Source organism: Equus asinus, chromosome 2, assembly GCF_041296235.1.
Source record: "Equus asinus isolate D_3611 breed Donkey chromosome 2, EquAss-T2T_v2, whole genome shotgun sequence".
Classification (NCBI taxonomy): Eukaryota; Metazoa; Chordata; class Mammalia; order Perissodactyla; family Equidae; genus Equus; species Equus asinus.
This window is the reverse complement of record NC_091791.1, coordinates 120,191,010-120,210,296: the sequence shown is the minus strand read 5'-3', so window position 1 is coordinate 120,210,296 and position 19,287 is coordinate 120,191,010. Positions and strand designations below refer to the sequence as shown.

General features: G+C 43.7%; 1 protein-coding gene across 4 annotated transcripts in view; it reads left to right on the top strand.

Annotated features, from left to right (window-relative positions):
- Positions 1–19,287, top strand: part of OCA2 (OCA2 melanosomal transmembrane protein) — a 361,224-nt gene that overhangs the window by 261,668 nt on the left and 80,269 nt on the right. For 2 of the 4 annotated variants that reach the window (XM_044763429.2, XM_070497110.1), the window contains 2 exons: positions 3,720–3,813; positions 14,782–14,875. In XM_044763429.2, coding sequence (XP_044619364.1) covers positions 3,720–3,813; positions 14,782–14,875 — 188 coding nt within the window. Of the gene's footprint in view, positions 1–3,719; positions 3,814–14,781; positions 14,876–15,933; positions 16,065–19,287 lie in introns of all 4 variants that reach the window. The other 2 variants (XR_011498067.1, XR_011498069.1) reach the window with 2 other exon arrangements.

Sequence of the window (19,287 nt, the reverse complement as noted above, 5' to 3'; positions counted from 1 at the left end):
TACCTATCTTGCTAGCAGCAAGTTGCACATAAAGGTGGACTACTACCCCCATGGCTGTCTGCCACAGGGCTGGGGGTCTGGAGAATGGTAAACGCCTCAAGAAAGGCCAAAATTCATCTCTTCCCTGACTCCTGAAAGTGTTCAACCATGCTCCAGACTTCCAAAATAGTTACTATTATGGATTGAATTATGTCTTCCCAAAAGATATGTTGAAGTCCTAACCCCAAGTTCCTCCAAATGTGACCTTATTTGGAAGTAGGATCTTTACAGAGATCATTACATTAAAATTAGTTCATTAGGGTGGGCCCTAATCCAATCTTACTGGTATCCTTGTAAAAATGGGGAATTTGGACACAGAGGCAGACATGTGAAGAAGGAAGACAATGTGAAGACACACAAGGAGAAGATGGCCATGTGACCAGAGTGAGGTGTCTACAAAACAAGGGACACCAAGGATTTCTGGTAACCACCAGAAACTAGAAGAGGCAAGGAAGGATCCTCCCCTAGAGCCATCAGGGAGATCATGGCCCTACCAGCACCTTGATTTTGGACTTCTACTCTTCAAAACTGTGAGACAACGTAGTTCTGTTGTTTCAAGCCATCCAGTTTTTGGTACTTTGTTATGGCAGCCGCCCTAGGAAACTTACACAGTTACTTTAGACAGTTCCTGACTATTCAATAATTGTTTAGGTGGAGGGCTGGATTCCTGGAGCTTTCTACTTTGCCATCTTCTATGACATTCTTATTCATTACTTTTTAAAAATTTTCTCTCTCTTCTTACTATAATGTAAGCTCTCTGAGGGCAGGGAGTTTTGTCTCTTGTATTAACTGCTATATCCCCTGTGTCTAGAGCATTAACAGACAGGTACTAGAGCAGTAGGCATTCATGAGTAATTAGTGAGTGCATGAAGACATAAATGAACACACACAAGACAAGGTCATCCACCCTAGTGGAAGATGGAGCCATATGTTAAATGTGATATCTGGGTATAAGTATTATAAAACATCAACTACTTTGGGAAGGTCAGGAAAGGTTTCAGAGGAGTGATCCCCAAGCCTCTTACAGGCTGAGTGGGAGATTGACATGAGGGCAAGATCAAGTGCACCTAGGCTAAGGCATAGGAACCAGCAAAGGCACTCGAGTGGGAGGCAGCACTGGGGTCCAGACCTGTGAAGATGGGAGTGATTGAGTGTGCAAGGAGAGGAGAGCCTTGAGAAGGGGGCCTTGCTCAGAGTGAGGGCATGGGGTTGAGGAGCTAGTGACATGGTCAGATCTGAAAGATAGAAAGGTCACTGCTGGTTGTATAGAGGATGGAACTAGAGGGGGCAGGTGGTGAGTGTGAGGCCAGTGAGGCCTCACTGCATTCATGTAGGAGGAGGAGAGGGAGCCTGCCCAAGGCAGGGACCTGGTCCCAGAAGGAAGGAGGGCAGGCCGTGGGAGCCTTAGGTAGATCCTTGAATTTGGGGCAGAGTTTAGGGCATGGGCTTTCATCTGAACTGCAAATTCCGGCAGAGAGCTTGATTTCAAAACAATTTCACAGCATGCTTTTTGCTGCCATGAGCCTATAACAGAATCTGGCACTTGTAACTATATGGTTTAGAACATGTGTACTTATCTTGATAAAAATCAAAAATAGCACTGAGTCAAAGGCATTCCTTCCTCCTTTTACGCCTCAGTGCCTCTGATAAGGGCCCAGCATCCTGTGCCTAGTTGTTCTGAGTCTGTTTCTTCAAGCCAGGCGGCATGCAGGGCCTTTAGGGCAGAGGCTGGCCTTGTACTGACAGCATGTTGCCCAGTGTATGGGGGTGCCTGGGGACTATACAGTGTAGGTTTGCTCTGCTCATTGATGACCGACTGGGTGCTGTGAGAAGCTGCACTCCACTTGCTCCTCCAAAGAAGCAAGACTTCAAGTTTAAAATGGACTCTGTGACAACAGTTGGGTTCATCATGAGACAACAAGAGCAAAGATTGAAACATGCCAGCCATGGGGACTACTCAGAGGCCCCCTCTGCCAGAAGTGTCTGTTTCTGCATCAGATAGATATCCTGGGATGTTACTTATTTCTCTTCCGATAAATATTTGGGGCTACTTAGAATGAAAAAGTGAGCTTTTCAAAATGCTCCTTGTGACCCAGCAAATAATAGGGGCTCTTTCTCAGACCCTATAAGACAACTCTGGAGAACTGTATGCAGGACTGGCAGAGGAGCTTGTGTGGTAGGCTCATGAGTCAGCAGGTTTGCTGCAGCCTGCTGGGCAGGGCTCCACTGGGGCTGATGGGGCTCCCCTCCATGCATCCATCTTCTGGGACTCCATGGGGCAGCAGCATCTCCTGCGGCTTATTCTTCTTACAACTGAAGCTGAAGTTTCAGAGAGGCTTGCAGCAACATGGAATGCTTCTTTCTAGTCCGCCCACCTTCCTCTGGTAAAAGCAATCCACTGGCCAAGCCTAGAGTCAGTGGAATAGGGAAGTAGATTCATCTGCCCTGCTGTGGGGGCCACTGCAGAGGGCGTGCACGTGAAGTCTTATTGCAGGGATAAAGAGCTGGGGAATATCCAATCTTCCCAAATATACAATGAGTTATTACTTTCATGACCTCAAGAGACCTGGTGTCCAACAGATCGTGACTCTGTTGTTCTCTAATTCTCTACAGCAAGTGAAATCACATGTCACTTACATATCTCCACATTGGTTTCAGCTTTCTGCTTATGATTTTGAGTAAACCTTTCCAGATGGTTGCCATTGGATGGGTTCCCCTCCTGTTCTTTAGAGAGGTCCACACAAGGCAACTTCCCCAAAGCAGCATTGTCCAAAGGTCCTTCCTTAATGTCTCATGGGCTGCCCTGAGGTGCGTAGCAGTGACTACATGGACCGACCTCCCCACCTAGTGTGCTGGAAGCAGGCCCAACGGCTACGTCTTTCTCTTTCTCTGTCCTTCATTAGCAGCATGAGCCACAAGGGGGCATGTTTTCGGAACACAGATTTCTTACAGAAACTTCACAACCACTACATGCTTAATTGATTACAATAAGGTGAAATTTATGTCCATCAGAAAGGTACACTGGATGCTGGCATGACTTACTAGAGAATCTACTGCCTAGTTAATAAATCTGATACCTGTTATCATATTAGGAACATGAGCAGGATTGGGAAGACTGCTCAGAGGGCAGCGGTGAGAAGCAGTTTAGCGTAGGTTTACAGTGTATAGTCTGCAATCAGAGAACTATGTTCAAGTTCTGTCTGGGCCACTTACAAGATCTGTACCTCTCCATGCCTTGATTTCCTCATCTATCAACTGGAGGAATATCAAACACACCTGAGGGATGCTTGAAGATTAAATAAGATGATATGTGCATGGAGTCAGTGTGGGACTTGATCCACTGCAGAACTTATGACGCTGGTTAGATGATTATGGTTCCAGCCTTTGTGTGAGGCTCCACACGACTTTATTCCATTCAAGATTCAAAGCAGCGAGGTGAGGGTGGGGGTTAGCTGAGGAGAAGGGGCCCATTTAGCTGGTCATATGGCTGGAAACAAAGACATACCAATGGGCTCAAACTCAAGGTTTTGTGGATTCCAACTTTCACTTTGGTTTCGTTTTGAACATCTAATGCCCCTTACAGTTTGCTGAAAAAGAGCTTTGGATTTTGCAAGTGAGTCGCAGTGTGGGCAGCTCCTCTGGGCTACCATGAATGTAATGTTAATGTCCTTTTCCTCCAGATTCCCGTGCTCCTGAACCTCAGCCAAGACCCCGAGGTCAGCCTGCCTGCGCCACCACTCATGTATGCTCTGGCCCTCGGCGCCTGCCTGGGAGGTAAGGGGATGCTGATGCATGGAGGGGAGGGGCCACTGACACTGTGGTGAGCCTGGTTAGTGTGTGCCAAATTGAAAGTAAATTAAAGAGAGTCCTGATCATCTCGTGACTAGAAACCCATCTTCAGCTTTGACTGGAGCAATTCTAGAGCTACTCAGTTCCTCTGTGAAGACTGTCACTTCCCACTCCCTGCAGAACTGCCCCTGACATTCTAAGCCCATGGCCTAAGGACAGTCATTACTAATGTCTCAGAGTTAAGGTGCCCACACTGCACCGTTCAGATGTGGCTTGTGTCTAGAAATGGACTTGAATCAGAAGCCAGTCTCAGCTTATTCTCTCCTTAACAAGGGGAGGTGGTGAAGTGATGAATGGGTGAGCTAAGAAGTAGAAACTCTAACCTAAGAGTAAGAAGAAAGATTAAGGATTTCTTTTTTTGGGCGTAGGGGAGGGGGACTGTTGTCCTTTGGAGAAATTGCAAGATGAATCACAGAAAATGTCAGGAGAGACTAACCTCTGAGACTAACACTAGGGTTTTGGATGTGATTGTCTTTGGAGGGAGCTGTGTTAGAGTCCTTCTCGCATTTTAGAGGCCTCACCACCTATGGAACACAAAAGGATGTGAAGATCGTATGTACACACACCAGATACACTTTAAGTTTTTATTCTTACATCCAAGCATGCTTAGATAATCCAGCTTGCTTTGTTCTTTGGTTGACCTCTAACTATTAAATTAGTAACTTTCTGTTTAGTTTATCTCTTTGTTTGTAAAGGGGGATTAATGTCATTCCATGAAGTTGCTATGATTTCTGGAGACAGCTAATTCACCTAATTCAGTGACTGAGACCTCAAGTTCTTATTTGAGATTGCAGACTGGAGGGAAAGTCAGGGAGGGCTCTCAGAGAGGGAGGTTTGAGCTGGGTCTCACAGGGCGAGAAGCCTCCTGGGCTAGTTTTGAGTGCCCCAGAACGTGTAGAGTGAATGTGGAGGGGGTTGTCAAGGACAGACGCTAGCATGGACCATTTATATGGCAGACAACCTAAACTGTGATTCAACACTTGTTGACTGAACCCCTTTTGGAAGTAGAGATACAGCCATAACGAACAATAAAGGTGTTAAGCTTCGGGATCTTTGTAACCTCATTGCTCTGGTCATTGGATAGTTGCTTGTTTGTGGTATAACAGATGCCCAGTTGTGCTGGGTGTTAACTCTACCCTTATTCTATTGGAGACCCTCTCTCATTGACTCAGTTTGGCATTTTTAAAAAAATTGTTCAAAATACACATAGCATAAAACTTATGATTTTAACCATTTTTAAGTGTGCAGTTCAGTGGCAGTAAGTGCATTCACATTGTTATGCAACCATCACCACCATCTATCTCCAAAACTTTTTCATCTTCCCAAACTGAAACTACATACCCATTAAACCGTAATTTCCCATTCCCTCAGGTTCTGGCATTTTAAAGACCACTTTAAATAGAAGTTTTCAGTTGGTTTGTGAAATGTCATTTGTTATATAAATTGAGTGTGATTCACTAGTTAGTCTGAAACAAAAAAAATCTTTCCTGGTCTGATACTAATGCCTTTTGGTTGCTCTTTTTACTAAAAGCTAAGAACAATTCAAATAAGTCTTAAGAAAAATCTGCCTTAGCAGGCTAGGAAGTTTGCATGCTAAAGCTTTATTGGGAGGTGCAATCTTCGGGCAGGAAGACTGAGGGAGGAAGTGAGGTGAGGCAGTGAAGGAGAGAAAGGCAAATGCATGGTGCTTTACTAAGCTAGTAACAGGTTCAAAAGGAAAACAAGCCAGTTCTTATTCAGGTAGAGCACTTTATAGATAGATCCTATGGAACCATTGTGCTTTGGAAAAGAAGGAGGAAGGGAGAGATTTATCTGTTGTTCCATGCTGTCTCCTGTGCTCATTGGTCAAAGTTTGCTTCAGGGAATTTCTGAATCCAGTTAGGAAGTATAAGGTTGCAAGAGACCATTGCTCTCTACACAACAGAGAACAAACAAAACAAACACGATCTACAAAATCATAGCTTTAAAAAACCTATCAGAATGCTAAAGATGCAAAGAGACTAAATGATGTAAATTCCAGAAAATGATAAGTCCTTCCGAGGGGAGAGGAGAACATGGCTGCTGTCATCTCTGGCTGGGGGTGACGCAAGAAACTTGAGTGAAATCTCTCAGCGCCTTCACTGAGTGTGCAATGAAGCTGGGGATGCTGCAGAAGCAATGAGAGAAAAGCTTTGAAGACAAGCTGGAACTTCACAGACTGCACTGGAGTAGGGGTAGGGGAGAAAGCCACCTTTTGAAGGGCAGAAAGCCAGGACAGAACCTCAGAACATAGAGAATCCTCAGCAATCAATAGGCTGTAAAGTAAGAATGCTCCTGTGGTTTAGGAAACTGAAGACTTGACTATACAGTACAGAGACCCCAGACTCTCCTGTTCATATCCTTGTTTCAGAGAAACTCCTGATCTCTCTCTCAAAACATTTTCAGCTATTAGCAAATTGAATGCAACTCAAGATGCAACAAAGCCAGGTCCAGCTCAGCAACAGATTAGATTGTCTCCAGGCCCTGCAATGACAGCCTGGCACAAATGATGATGTCCTTTTCAGGGTGTGTGTCTGTGAGTAAATATTACTGCTTCAGTCTCTATAGTTCTTTAAATAAAATGTCCAGCATACCATTACCTTGATGAAGAGCATCTACAAAAACACCTACAACTAGCATCATACTTACTGTTGAAAAACTGAATGCCCCCTAAGATTGAGAACGAGGCAAGAATGTCTGCTTTCGCTTTTCTTATTTAACATAGTGCTGGGAGTTCCAGCCAGTGCAATAAGGCAAGAAAAAGAAATAAAAGCTATACAGATTAGAAAGAAAGAAATAGAATTGTCCCTACTGCAGATGACACGATTGTCTATGTAGATTCCAAGGAATCTATTTTTAAAAACCCTAGAATTAATATATAATTTTAGCAAGGTCACAGGATACAAGATAAATATACCAAAATCAATTTTAGCCATGAACATGTGGATATCACAATTAAATATACAGTACTATTTATAATTGCTCAACAAATTAAATACTGAAAATTACAAAATGCTGATAAAAGAAATCAAAGAAAATCCAAATAAGTGGGAAGACATAACTGTGTTCATGGACTGGAAGACTCAACATAGTAAAGATGTCACTTGTCCCCAAATTAATCTTTAGATTTAATGCAATTCCTAGCAAAATCTCAGTGAGATTTCTTGTATATATATTCAAGATTATTCTGAAATTTATGTGTAAATGGGAATATATACATGACAAATAAGCACATGAAAGGATGCTCAACGTTATTAGCCATTAGAAAACTGCAAATTAAAACCATGATATCATCACTCACCTATAAGAATGGCTAACATAAAAAATAGTGACAACATTAAATATTGATGAGGTTGTGAGGAAACTAAATAACTCATACATTCTTCTTGCGGCTGTAAAATGGCACCATCACTCCGGAGAACAGTTTGAAAGTGTCTTTAGAAACCAAACCTGCAAGTACCATAAAACCCAGCAATTACACTAGTGGGCATTTATTCTAAAGAAATGAAAATTTATATTCACCCAAAAACCTGTACACAAATGTTTATGGAAGCTTTATTTTTAGTAGCCAAAAAGTAGAAACAAACCAGCTGTCCTTCAACAATAAATGATTAAGCAAACTGCGGTACATCCCTACCATGGAAGGCTATTCAGTAACAAAAGAAATGAACTGTTGATACACATGACAGCCTTGATGAATCTTCAGAGAATTATGTGGAGTGAAAAAGTCAATCCCAGAAGGTTACATGCTGCATGATTCCATTTATATACGTTCTTGAAATAAGAAATTTATAGAAATGTAGAATAGATTAGTTGTTGGCAGGAGTTAAGTACAGGGTAGGGTAGAAGGTAGTTGATGTGGCTATAAAAGGGCCACAGGAAGGACAATTTTGGTGATGAAAATGTTCTATAGCTTAACTGTATCAATGTCAGTATCCTGACTGTGACATTGTAGTAGGGTTTTGAATTATATTACTATTGAAGAAAACTGGTAAGTGGTACATGGGATCACTCCATATTATTCCTTACAACTGCATGTTGTCAATTACCTCAAAATAAAATTGCAATTAAAATAATTAAAAAGGAAAAACTAGAAGGAAAAATGTTCTCAGTAACTAAATGTATAACTACTAAACTAAGTAAATATAGATAGATAGACAGGCTGACTGAAAAATAAAGTCAAGGAAATAACCCAGAATCTAGAGGCAAAAATCAAAGAAGAAATTGCAGGAAAAAAGTTATATACATAAAAGTTCCATATGGGAAATCCAATATTCAACTACTAGAAAAATCTCAGGAAGGACAGAATGAAACAGAAGGGAGGAGTTTATCCAAGAAATAATAGAAGTGAATTTTCTAGAGTAGAAGCAGCACATGAGTGGATACATGCCTAATGCCATCTTTGTGAAATTTTAGAACTCCAAGGAGGCTTAGAAACTTGCTCAGTGTCACAGAATGAATAAATCCCAGAGCGGGGAATTGAATTCTAGCAGTCCAGCTCCCTAGTTTCTTCTCCTAAACTCTTTATGTTGAAAATAGGTAGTTAGAAATTCCAGGTTCAGCAAAAAATGGTACAAAAATGTTAGCATCCCAGCTGGAGTGACCCTGTGCCCAACCCCAAAAGCTTGACTTGCTCATGGAACACATTGTGGTTGTTAATTTCCTTGACAATCAAGCTCTTCTATTTTATTTGTTGCCATATACAGGTGTTAGTTGGATAAAAAGAAACTTTAAAAATAACTTAAATATCTACTGGTGGAACATAGAGATCAAATAAAAATGAAGACTGCTATAGGTCCAAGCACATGTTGTGTCTTTGCCAAAGTTACCTAGGGACTGTGGACAATCCAGGAAGCACATGGCTGCATTAAAACCTATTGCTTTCCTTTGCTCATATTTGTGTCTTGAGTGGCAAGTGGTTCTTCCACTTGCCAAAGGGAATGCCAGTGCATAGAGTTAATTTTTGTGTTCTCTGTCAAGCAGGACATTATCACTGGTCTGAGAGCATGGCATATTTGATCCAACTTGGACTGGCTGACACAGAACATTAGATTGGAGATTCTTTACAAATTGATAAAATGTCCAGCAACAACAAGGCAGAGAATAGTTTTGAAAAATGTTCTTGTTCTATCTCTAGAACCATATATCATCTTTCCACACAGGATTACCCAAACATGCTGAGACAGGCAACAGCTGTTCACATACAAATCCCAACCTCTGTTTGCTCCTCTGTTAATGGAAACTGGAAAGGAGGCTTGATCCAGAGTAGTGACACTAGGACCTCTTTCTCACTGCCATGTGGAACCCATGCCATGTGTGGGGTGCCATTAGAAACCTGCTAGCATCTTATTAAATTGCTGCAGCAACCATTGATGTCTGAATACTGCTCTCACATTCTTAATCTTATGTGAAGCCCACAACTATCCTGTGAGATGCCCAGGGAAGGTGGCAACTGTCCTCATTTAATTCAGATGTAGCCCTTCCCTGCTGATGGTAAGGCAGGGACAGGCAGATGGATTCCTGCCCCTTGCCAAAGCCAAAGCCATTTGGAGTCAAGGAGACATGAAGGGGTATCTTTTGTGGGGGAGGGAGGGGCTTCTGGTAACGATTTCCCTGATCCTGAGTACAAACCTTAGGAGAGAGAGTAGTCCTGCTTCTTTTTCTGGATACTGCTCACTTATGTGTACTAATGAGATGCCTGGAGCCAATTCCAGCCTGAGTATGGGGCCAAGTCTGAGTGTTGTTGGTGGCAGAGCACATAGATGGAGATAACTGGTCCTGGATGATGGTGCTGAGTCCTGACTTGCTCCATCTCTGACTGTCTGTCACAGGAGATAAACTCTCTGTATTGCCAACACCATCTTGTTTTGCATCTTCCTTTCCTTCTAATCAAAAACATCTTAATATAAAAGAAATGGTCAGTGATCACTTATGGTTACAGAGCTTAGCAGATTTGAGACTTTAGTTGAGATCTTCAGAATCCAAATCTAGTGTTCTTTCCACTATACCAGCTGACATACTCTGTTCCCAGTACATTTGTGCAGGATCTGCTGGTTGGCTGACCCAACACCGTTCCTACTCTCCTTTTTGCTTCCGTCTATTGTAATGTTCCCTCTAGTAGCTCATACGCTCTCCTTGTCTCATTTTACTGACCAATAAGACACAAGGGAAATCTGTTTGGGAGCCTCTTGATGTAACTTTTGCCCACCTAATAAAAATGTATTCATACCAGTTCTCCATGCCTTCTGCCTTAGATGTGGCCACGAAACCATCTGTGACTGGAGGGAGAGGCCAAGAGAATTGGGAGACCTGCCTCTGACATTAGCGAGACATTGAACCCATCAGCCCTCTGCCCTCAAGCTTCTTATTACATGGGATGAGGTGATTTCCCTGTGTGTGTAAGCCGCTGTTAGTCAGGTTTCTGTAGCTGAAAGCATTCTTAAAGAAACAGGGCTCAGTGAGACTTAATCAGTTAATATTCTATCTCCCAGGTTACAAGGCCTTCAGGAGGCTGAATGACTTCGTGCAAAGGGATGACTGACAGGTGGGTCTAGGGGTGGGAGGTCAGGCTGTGAGGGCCTATTCTAGTGCAGACAGGGCTTTGGGGAATAGCAATCCCCATAGTGTCATACACACTGCAGTCCCTAGAAGGCGATAGGAATCAAAAGCTGAGCAACTGCCTTACATGAAGGAAGTCAGTCCAGCCGTTGCTCATGTCTCTGCCTCATCTACTTTCCAAGGAAAGAATTTGAGTCACGGGGCTCCTCACTTTACCCCTCTGACCTCACCCACACCTCTTCATCCTGTTCAAGTTGTTGTGCACCCAGGAGATCAAGCTGCTACCCCTTCCCTCAGATCCTTGAAAACCTCCCCATTCTGTTCCCTGAATCCGTAAGTGCTCAGGAATACATTAATGCACTGAGCCAGTTCACCCTGGCAATGTGAAACAGGAAATGGAAATGGCCTCTTGTTTTCTGGCAAGTGGTCCGTAGCAGATGAGGAATTCATACCAACTGCAGCATGACGAGATGCTTCATCCAGGCAATGCCTGCCTGCCATTTTAACTGGAAAAAGGAGTATTTTTTCTGTCATTAATCCCTCACAGCAGAGAAGAAAAGTGTTGCCTTTTATTTTTAGAGCTCACGCAGGTTGCTGAATGTGACCCTGGAACAGGAGTTAAGCTCTGTGTCATCCAGAAGCAGAGGTCTCCATTTTAAGTCCCGGAGTAGCAATGTTTGGGGGGCTGGCAGGTAGACATTGCCTAGGTGCAGAGGTGCGTGCTTTATGATGGAGGCTGGCAGGGCAGGGCCATACAAGAAACAAGGACTTCCCTGTGGGAACAGTCTTGTCAAGCCCTGGGAAATAATCGCCAGACAGAATGGCCTGGCAACAGTATGGAGTCTCATTGGCAGGTCCCCTCAACCAAAGTGGGAGCCAGCTGGCTGCCAGGGTGATAGGATGGATACATCAGTGAGACAGCGCCCAGAGGAGGCTGTCTAGGCCCAGCATTGCCATGGAATTTGTATATCGCCACCTGTTTGGGACCCTTCAGATGCTCTTCGTGGTTGTCTACAGAAGGGTCTTAGGCTTATGTCATGCAGCCTGAGTCCCACCCTCTCTTATCTTCCTCTGGAGTCAGAACTTCTGGTTCGAGTCCTGGGCCCACCACTTCACAGCCCTGAAAACTCAGTGTGTTGCTCAGCTTATTTGTGCCTTAGTTTCTTCAGGGGGACACTGGGGACCTCCAGGGTCGTGGTGAAGATAAGAAGACAAAAGGCATGCCAAACCCTTAGAATGCTTCTAGCCCCGAGGAGACACTCAGCAGACATCTGGTCTTTTCCTTCAACTCCTTCTCCAGCAGAACTTACCCCACACCCAAGCCTGCGTGGGCCCACATGGCTTGTTGAAGCTAATTGCTCCATTTCATTCTCCTTGGAGCCTCCTAACTCCCCTTGTCATCTGTGACTTCCTCAGGGAAGCCCTGCCTGGCCAGGGCCCGGTGACCCCAGCCTCCTGAGCACTTGCTCTCTGCCTCTCTGATCTCATGCCTGCTGCACATCTCCCACGTGATGCCTCTGTCCTGTCTCTCCAAAAACAGGCTCCCCATGAGCCCCTGGAAAATATGAGCTGATTTTCATGGAGAGTGGTTTGCTGGGTAGAAGAGAGAACCTGCCTAGTATTGAAAAGTTAGCAAGAAGCTAATGGAAATCTGGGGAGGGGGCAGAGGCAGATCTCAGAGTCAAGATGCAAATCCAGAATCAGTTCTGGTCATAACAAATAGACAAACTCAGAGGATTTATTGTGTCACAGTTCTTGCCTATCAGGTAAGTGTGGCTCAGCTAGGTCCCTGTTTAGAGTCTCATGAGGCCAAGATGAAGGTGTCCTCAGGCTGTGCTCCTTTCTGGTGGCTCTGGGGTTTGGTCTGCTTCTAAGCTCACTCAGGTTATTGGCAGAATCCTGTTCCTTGCAGCTGGAAGACTGGATCCTTATTACCTAGCTGGCTGTCAGCAGGGCCTACCCATAGCTCCTAGAGGCCTCTCTGGTCGTTGCACATGGGCCTAAGTCTCAGAGCCAGCAAGAGTATATGGAATCCTGCTCACGGTGGAAATCCCTCCACTTCCCCTGTATCTCTCTGATACCCACCCCTCCATCTCTTCAACCCTCTCCATATCTCTGATCCCCCTCCTCATCCCTTTGACTCCCCCTGGGATCTCTCCTGGATCTCTTTGACTCCCTCTGGGATCCCTCTGATCCCCTTCCCTGGGATCCCTCCAACTGTCCCTGGAGTCTTGCTTACCCTCCCCTCCCTGCGACACCCCTGGGATCTCTGCTATTCTCCCTCTGAGGATTCTCTTCTGCTCCCACCCGAAGAAAGTTCTGTGCTTTTAAGGGTTCACGTGACTCAGTTGGGCCCACCCTGATAATCCAGGGTAATCCTCCTATTTCAGGGTCCATAACCTGAATTATGTCTGCAAAGTCCCCTTTGCCATACAGGGTAACAAAATGGCATAACCATAGGTCCTGAGGACTAAGATATGGGCTTCTTTATAATGGGGGAGCATCATTCTACCACCTGGAATAAGCCAGCATCACCTATAACCTGAACTGTCCCCCATCCAGGCTTCCTGTGTTCTCTGTCACTGCCCTAAAGTCTGTCTTGCACACAGCAGTCTGGGTGTTAGCCTGTCATGCCCTTCCTTCCACTGTGGGGCAGCTATCCCTCTCCCTTGGTGATGGTCCCCCCCAACCCCCACCACTGACCTCCCCCCTCCCCTCACCCTTCCTGATACTCTGGGTGGGGCCATACACTCTGAAGTTCACTGAGAAATAAGGGAATTGTCATAAAAGTGAGACATCAGAAACACAGGGACCACAAGCAGAGTGGGGCCGACCTTAGGCAGGCAGGGTATGCACAGGACTTGGGCTCGACAGGCTGTGGGTGATGGAAGTTTTTATTGAGCTCTTAAGATCTAAAGTCTTATATTGTTGATGCATCAAATATATTTCATCCTTAGAGCAAGTGTGTAAATGGACAAGATGGCATGCTGTTTCAATGATTTTCGCTGAAAAAAACTCCCAGTCTAAGTCTTATGTGGAGGAAAGGCAGAGAGAGAGATGAGGCTCTGGCTTGTGACCTTGGTGAACATTTGTGTGGGTGACCCTGGCTGCAGACCTGATGGTCTTGGCTGCCTGTATGTTTCAGAGAGAGGGTGAGGACTGAGTGGAAGGAGGGGAACATGTGTTCAGCTGAGTGTCATTTGCACTCACAGCTCTTTTGCCAGGGCCTCTCCTGGGGAACAGGGCAGGTGTTTTGGACCTCCCCCAGTGGAGAAACCTGGCAGGTGACTTTGCTCTGAGGTTATTTATTCCACACTTTTCTCCATGCTCTGCATTCCAGAGGACACAGTACTAAGTTCTCTGAAAAGGCAGCATTGAGGTTCTTGCTTATGCCACCAGACTCCATCTTTGGTCCTCTTCCTCCTGCTCTACTGTTACTAATGTTTTTCAGTCTCAGAAAGGCTGCTTCCTTATGCCGAAATGCCATAGCCAGCTCCAGATTTGTGTCTCACAGTTCGCCAGTCCTCAGGAGACAGAGAGAGTCTCTTCCTCAGTGGTTTATTGCAGACATGACACATTGGAACTGAGCTAAACTACCTGAGCCTGGGTTGTGTGTCCATCCCTGAACACTGACCTCTGCAGTTGGCAACAGAAGAGCTGATGGGCTTTACTAAGCAAAGTCACCCTTCCCTGAACCAGTCACTGAGTTGAGACCTGGCTTGGGACACATCCCTCACCACGCATGAGGCCTCACTCATATGTACGTGTGTGCATGTTATGTCTCCCATACAGATCATGTGTGCTGTCAAAAAAATGCTCGCCTAGAGAGGCATTTTATTAACCTAGTTGTTGCATCCATCCTTCCATCCACAGAAGGATTTCCTGCTGGGTGGCTCGCCCTGGAGTCGTGAGGAAGGTGGTGCTTATCTGAGATTCCATTCTACTTCTCAGAAGACACACGTCCTCTCCACTGGTTGTTGGCCCTACTTGCATTTTCCTCTAAAAGATATATGCCACTATGTCTCACAGGGATTTGCCAATTCTCCTTAGCATTTCCCTTCCTCTATCACATAGAACAGCCATAATCCTGACTGTAAATGAATTGCTGTATTTACAAGCAGTGAATTTATTTTCAGGTTGCTAGTGTTTTTTTTTTTTCTACAGATATTTGCAAAGCAACCACTTTGCTAGTGCCTGTGAAGTAATCACCAAATCAAAAGCCCATGAGATGATCTGAATGCTACAGACCAAAAGCAACCGGAAGGCTACACTGAGATAAACTGAAATTTTATTTTACTTTTAAAATTTTGATTCCAGGTAATGGAACATTGATTGGAGCCTCAGCAAATGTCGTTTGTGCAGGAATTGCAGAGCAGCATGGATATGGATTCTCTTTCATGGAATTTTTCAGGTACTTTAAAAACTCATTTTAAATTTCTGTCTAAATAGTCCCTAAGCTTACTTAATTAAAAGAAAAAGAAAAAAAAGAGCACCGTATACTGTTAAGCAGTAGAATATGCATGTTTTTAGCAATTAGAGAGACTTTAGTGTGGGTGAAGTTAACTCAGAAAAAAACGCATTAAAAATTTATTGCTGGGAGGGGCTGGCCTGGTGACACAGCAGTTAAATTCATGCACTCTGCTTCAGTGGCCCAGGGTTCACTGGTTTGGGTGCCGGGCGCCGACGTATGCACCACTTGTCAAGCCATGCTGTGGCTGGCATCCTACATATGAAATAGAGGAAGATGGGCACAGATGTTAGCTCGGGGCCAATCTTCCTCAGCAAAAAGATGAGGATTGGTGGTGGATGTTAGCTCAGGGCTAATCTTCCTCAAAAGAAAGAAAAAAATTATTGCTGGGATTAACTTCGTGACACAGAGGATGATTCAGACATTCTGCATAATTCAGATTGAGTCTAGGGATGAGGAAATGGTTGTGAGCTTGCTGGGTATCTATGTTGCTGTTCTCTTGAAAATTTCAGTGGGGCTTGCGTCTTGACTGTTCGTGATGATGGTGCATAATGAGATTCTGACATCCCCCTACTGGATTGCCCAGCAAACGAAGAGCCCAGGGATATTAAAGACTGGGGGAAGCCTGGGAATGAGCATTCCATGTGTGGGTACCTCTCAGGACAGCACAGAGATGAGGCCCAGGGTTGGGGAGCACAGCTGATGCCTTGGCTCCCCAAGGCGTCCTGCTCCTGCAAAGGAGAATTTGCTCCAAGGGAGCTGGGCCCACTCTGGGGTCCTGACCACCTGCATGCTGTGTTTATATGGCACCACTGTACGTTGCAGCAGGTGAGTGGACAGAATAGAGGTGTGTCATTCCTGTAAAACAGTGCTGCCAAAAAGAACTTACATTCATTTGGTGTTGAACAAGATTTCTGTTGAAGTTCTTGACTGTAAACTCGCAGCTCGGTATATGCATACCCATGGTTCTCAGAACCAGTCTCACTAAAGCTTTGTAACAGCAGCTCTGGCTGAGTGGTGGAACGACCTGCAGCCCATGGAGGCAGCGGTCCCTGCTTCAGGCCCCATGCCTCTGCAGGGCACTGCTTGCCTGGGCTAGACTCCGGGACAGAACCCTTGCCATCATACCCAGGTGAGGATCAACATCAGTCTGTGTATAACAGAGCATTGACTTTTGCAGACTTACTATACTGGGCCACGTCTGCTCTTGAGCAACTAGTGATACTTAGCAGTTTTGCTGACACTTTAATTTGAATAACAGTCCTGGGAGACTTGGGTGTGGGAAGAAGGCACTAGGCTGGAAAGCAAGCTGCAGGGACACTGACCATGCATCTCTTAGTAGGCCTCTGGGCACATTGTTGGCCTGCTGCTAAGGGACAGGATCCAAAACTTAGCAATTGGCCAACTTAGTCCTGTTTAGGCTCTCATCTGCCTCTGCTGAGTATAAAAGAAATAAAACTGTCACTTAAACAAAATTCTCAATGAAACAGCATTCATTGTAGCAATGTAGCATCCACCCTAGCAGAATAACCCACCTCACACTGCCATCAACTCTTCTTTGCTCCAGATTCAGTGAGGGTTCAGCCCCAGAGTACAGTGCCCCAGAGACAAGTGCTCTGAGCGAGGTGGCAACAGGAGATACAGACTTGGCCCAGGAATTCCAGGGCTTCCGCATTTGGACCAGGTTCCCAATTTCTGCAGAGCTAGAAGGCTGTCATTCAAATGCCCCAGTCTCCTCTTCTTTGTTTGGCCAAGAATGCGATACATTGGCCTTCTACCTGCTCGTCACCATAGGCTGGACTCCAGATAGTAGGGATTCTCATGGTCGTTTAGCAACACTGGTTGGTCTCTTTGAAATAAGAACCAGGACGTCTGTCTGACTAGAAGGGTTGGTGTCCATGCCCAGTGTCTGGTGTCTGGACATGCACAGTGCCTGGGTTTCAGCTCCATGGATGATGCATGTGCATACTGAACTTTTCAAGTAGGCCTTACACTTCTATGCAATATATGCAGCTTGTGTGCAGAGTGTGGTGGTGAAAGCTAGAATAGTATTCAGTAACATGGTGGCCACAGAAAGTATGGGGCAAGACTGCCAGTTTTCTCCTCCAAAAGCTCATTTGGTGGTGGCCTTATGAATCACATCCATCTTCTTGGATGGAGAAAAACATGCCTCTATAGTTAGTGGTCAAACCATGTCTCATTTCTGTCTGGTTCCAGCATTTCTTCCAGCTCTGACCATTCTTCTTGTCAGGTCCTTGCTGCTTGGCGGTCAGAGCAGTGTTCTCGTTAAAAATGGTCATCTAATTGTTGTAGGGCACTTATTTGCATGAAGCTCTTACTTTGCAATTGTAAATGTATCAAATTGACTTTTATCTACCTCACATAAAAAATAATTTCATGAAAGGTGGCTTCCCGTGATACACAGTGCAAAATGTTGACTTTCTACTTGATTTTTAAAAATTACTGTTTTTCTGACTATTTAAATATGCATTTAAAGGAAAATATGTAAAAGGATAAAATATAAAAGTAACTCATCATTTTGCTACCCAGAAATGACCACTGATCATAATTTAGTGTGTTTTCTTACATTTTCTCTCACTATCATATGATATATATGTATATGTTAACAAAAATTTTTAATCACGTTGTGTCCTATCTTTTACTTTTCATAATATATTGTGGGCATTTTACTAGTCCATTAATTATTATTCCAAAATAGAGTATATTTATATATACACTACATGGATATATCACTATTTTACCTTGGTTGAGCATTTCAGTTGCTTCCTATTCTTTGTTATCATAATCAGTGCTGTGTTGATTATCTTTACAGATAAAACTTTGTTTCCTTCTTGATAATTGAAGATAAATTTCCTGATATACAATTGCTGGCTAAGTGAATGATGTTTTAAGAACCTAGATACACATCGACAAGCTGGCCTTCAGAAATGTTGCTCTGCCACTCACTTCATTGAGCCTCACCAACACTTATTACTGACATTCTAAATACTCATGGTTCATCTGGCCTGCTAACAGTAGATTCATCTTATGTTTTAAATAATTCCAATGAGATTAAACTCTTTTATATAAGTATTGGAGGTTTGCATTTCTTATTTTGTAAACTTTCTATTCATAATTTTGTCTATGTCTTTCTATTGAGAGATTTGAATTTTTCCTATTTTTTGGAAGCTGTCTTTACATTTAAAGGAATCAGTTCTGATATGTATGTTGTGACTTTTCTTTTTTAGTTTATTTTAAATTTTACAAGGGACTTTTCGATATTATGTAGTCAAAGCTATGAATCATATTGAATGTGACCTTACTTTTGTTTTTGAATTTAAGATGTCTTTTCTATCCCCCAAACAGGTAAACTTCACCTCTATTTTTTGTGTGTGTGTGAAGATTGGTCCTGAGCTAACATCTGTTGCCAATCTTCCTGTTTTTGCTTGAGGAAGATTGTCCCTGAGCTAGTATCCATGCCAGTCTTCCCCTATTTTGTATGCGCGATGCTGCCATAACATGGCTTGATGAGCAGTGTGTAGGTCCACACTTGGGATTCAAACCTGTGAACCTTGGCCGCCAAAGTGAAGTGTGCAAACTTAACCACTATGCCATGGGGCTGGCCCCTCACCTCTATTTTTTTCTAGATTTTTTTTCTCGTTTTCATTTAAAATTTTTCCTTCAAGATAGTTGTAGATTCACATGTAGTTGTAAGAAATAATACAGAGAGATCTCATGTATCCTTTACCCAGATACTCTCAATAGTAAATTCTTGAAAAAATTGTAGCACAATATCACCACCAGGATATTGGCACTGATACCAGTCAAAATAGAGAAAAATCACATCACCACCAGAATCCCTCATGTTGCCCTTTTATAACCACACCACTTCCCTCCCGCCTCCACCCCACCTTAACCCATGTAACTACTAATCTCTTTTCCATATCTAAAATTTCATCATTTCAAAAATGTTATGTAAATGGAATCATACAATATGTGACCTTTTTGGACTGGCTTTTTTAACTCACCATAATTGCCTAGCGATTCATCCAAGTTATTTCATATATGAGTATTTTGCTCCTTTTTATTGCATTCCATGGTATGTACCGCAGTTTGTATCATGTAACACACGGATGTATCACAGTTTCTTTAGTAATTCACCCACTGAAGAACATCTATGGTATTTCCAGTTTGGGGCTATTATGAATAGAGCTACTATGACATTTATGTTCAGGTTTTTAACATAGGTTTTCATTTCTCTGGGATGAATGCCCAGGAGTCAGACTACTGAGTCATATGGTAAGTATACAGTTAGTTTTTAAAGAATTGCCAAATTAAATTATTTTCCAGAGTGG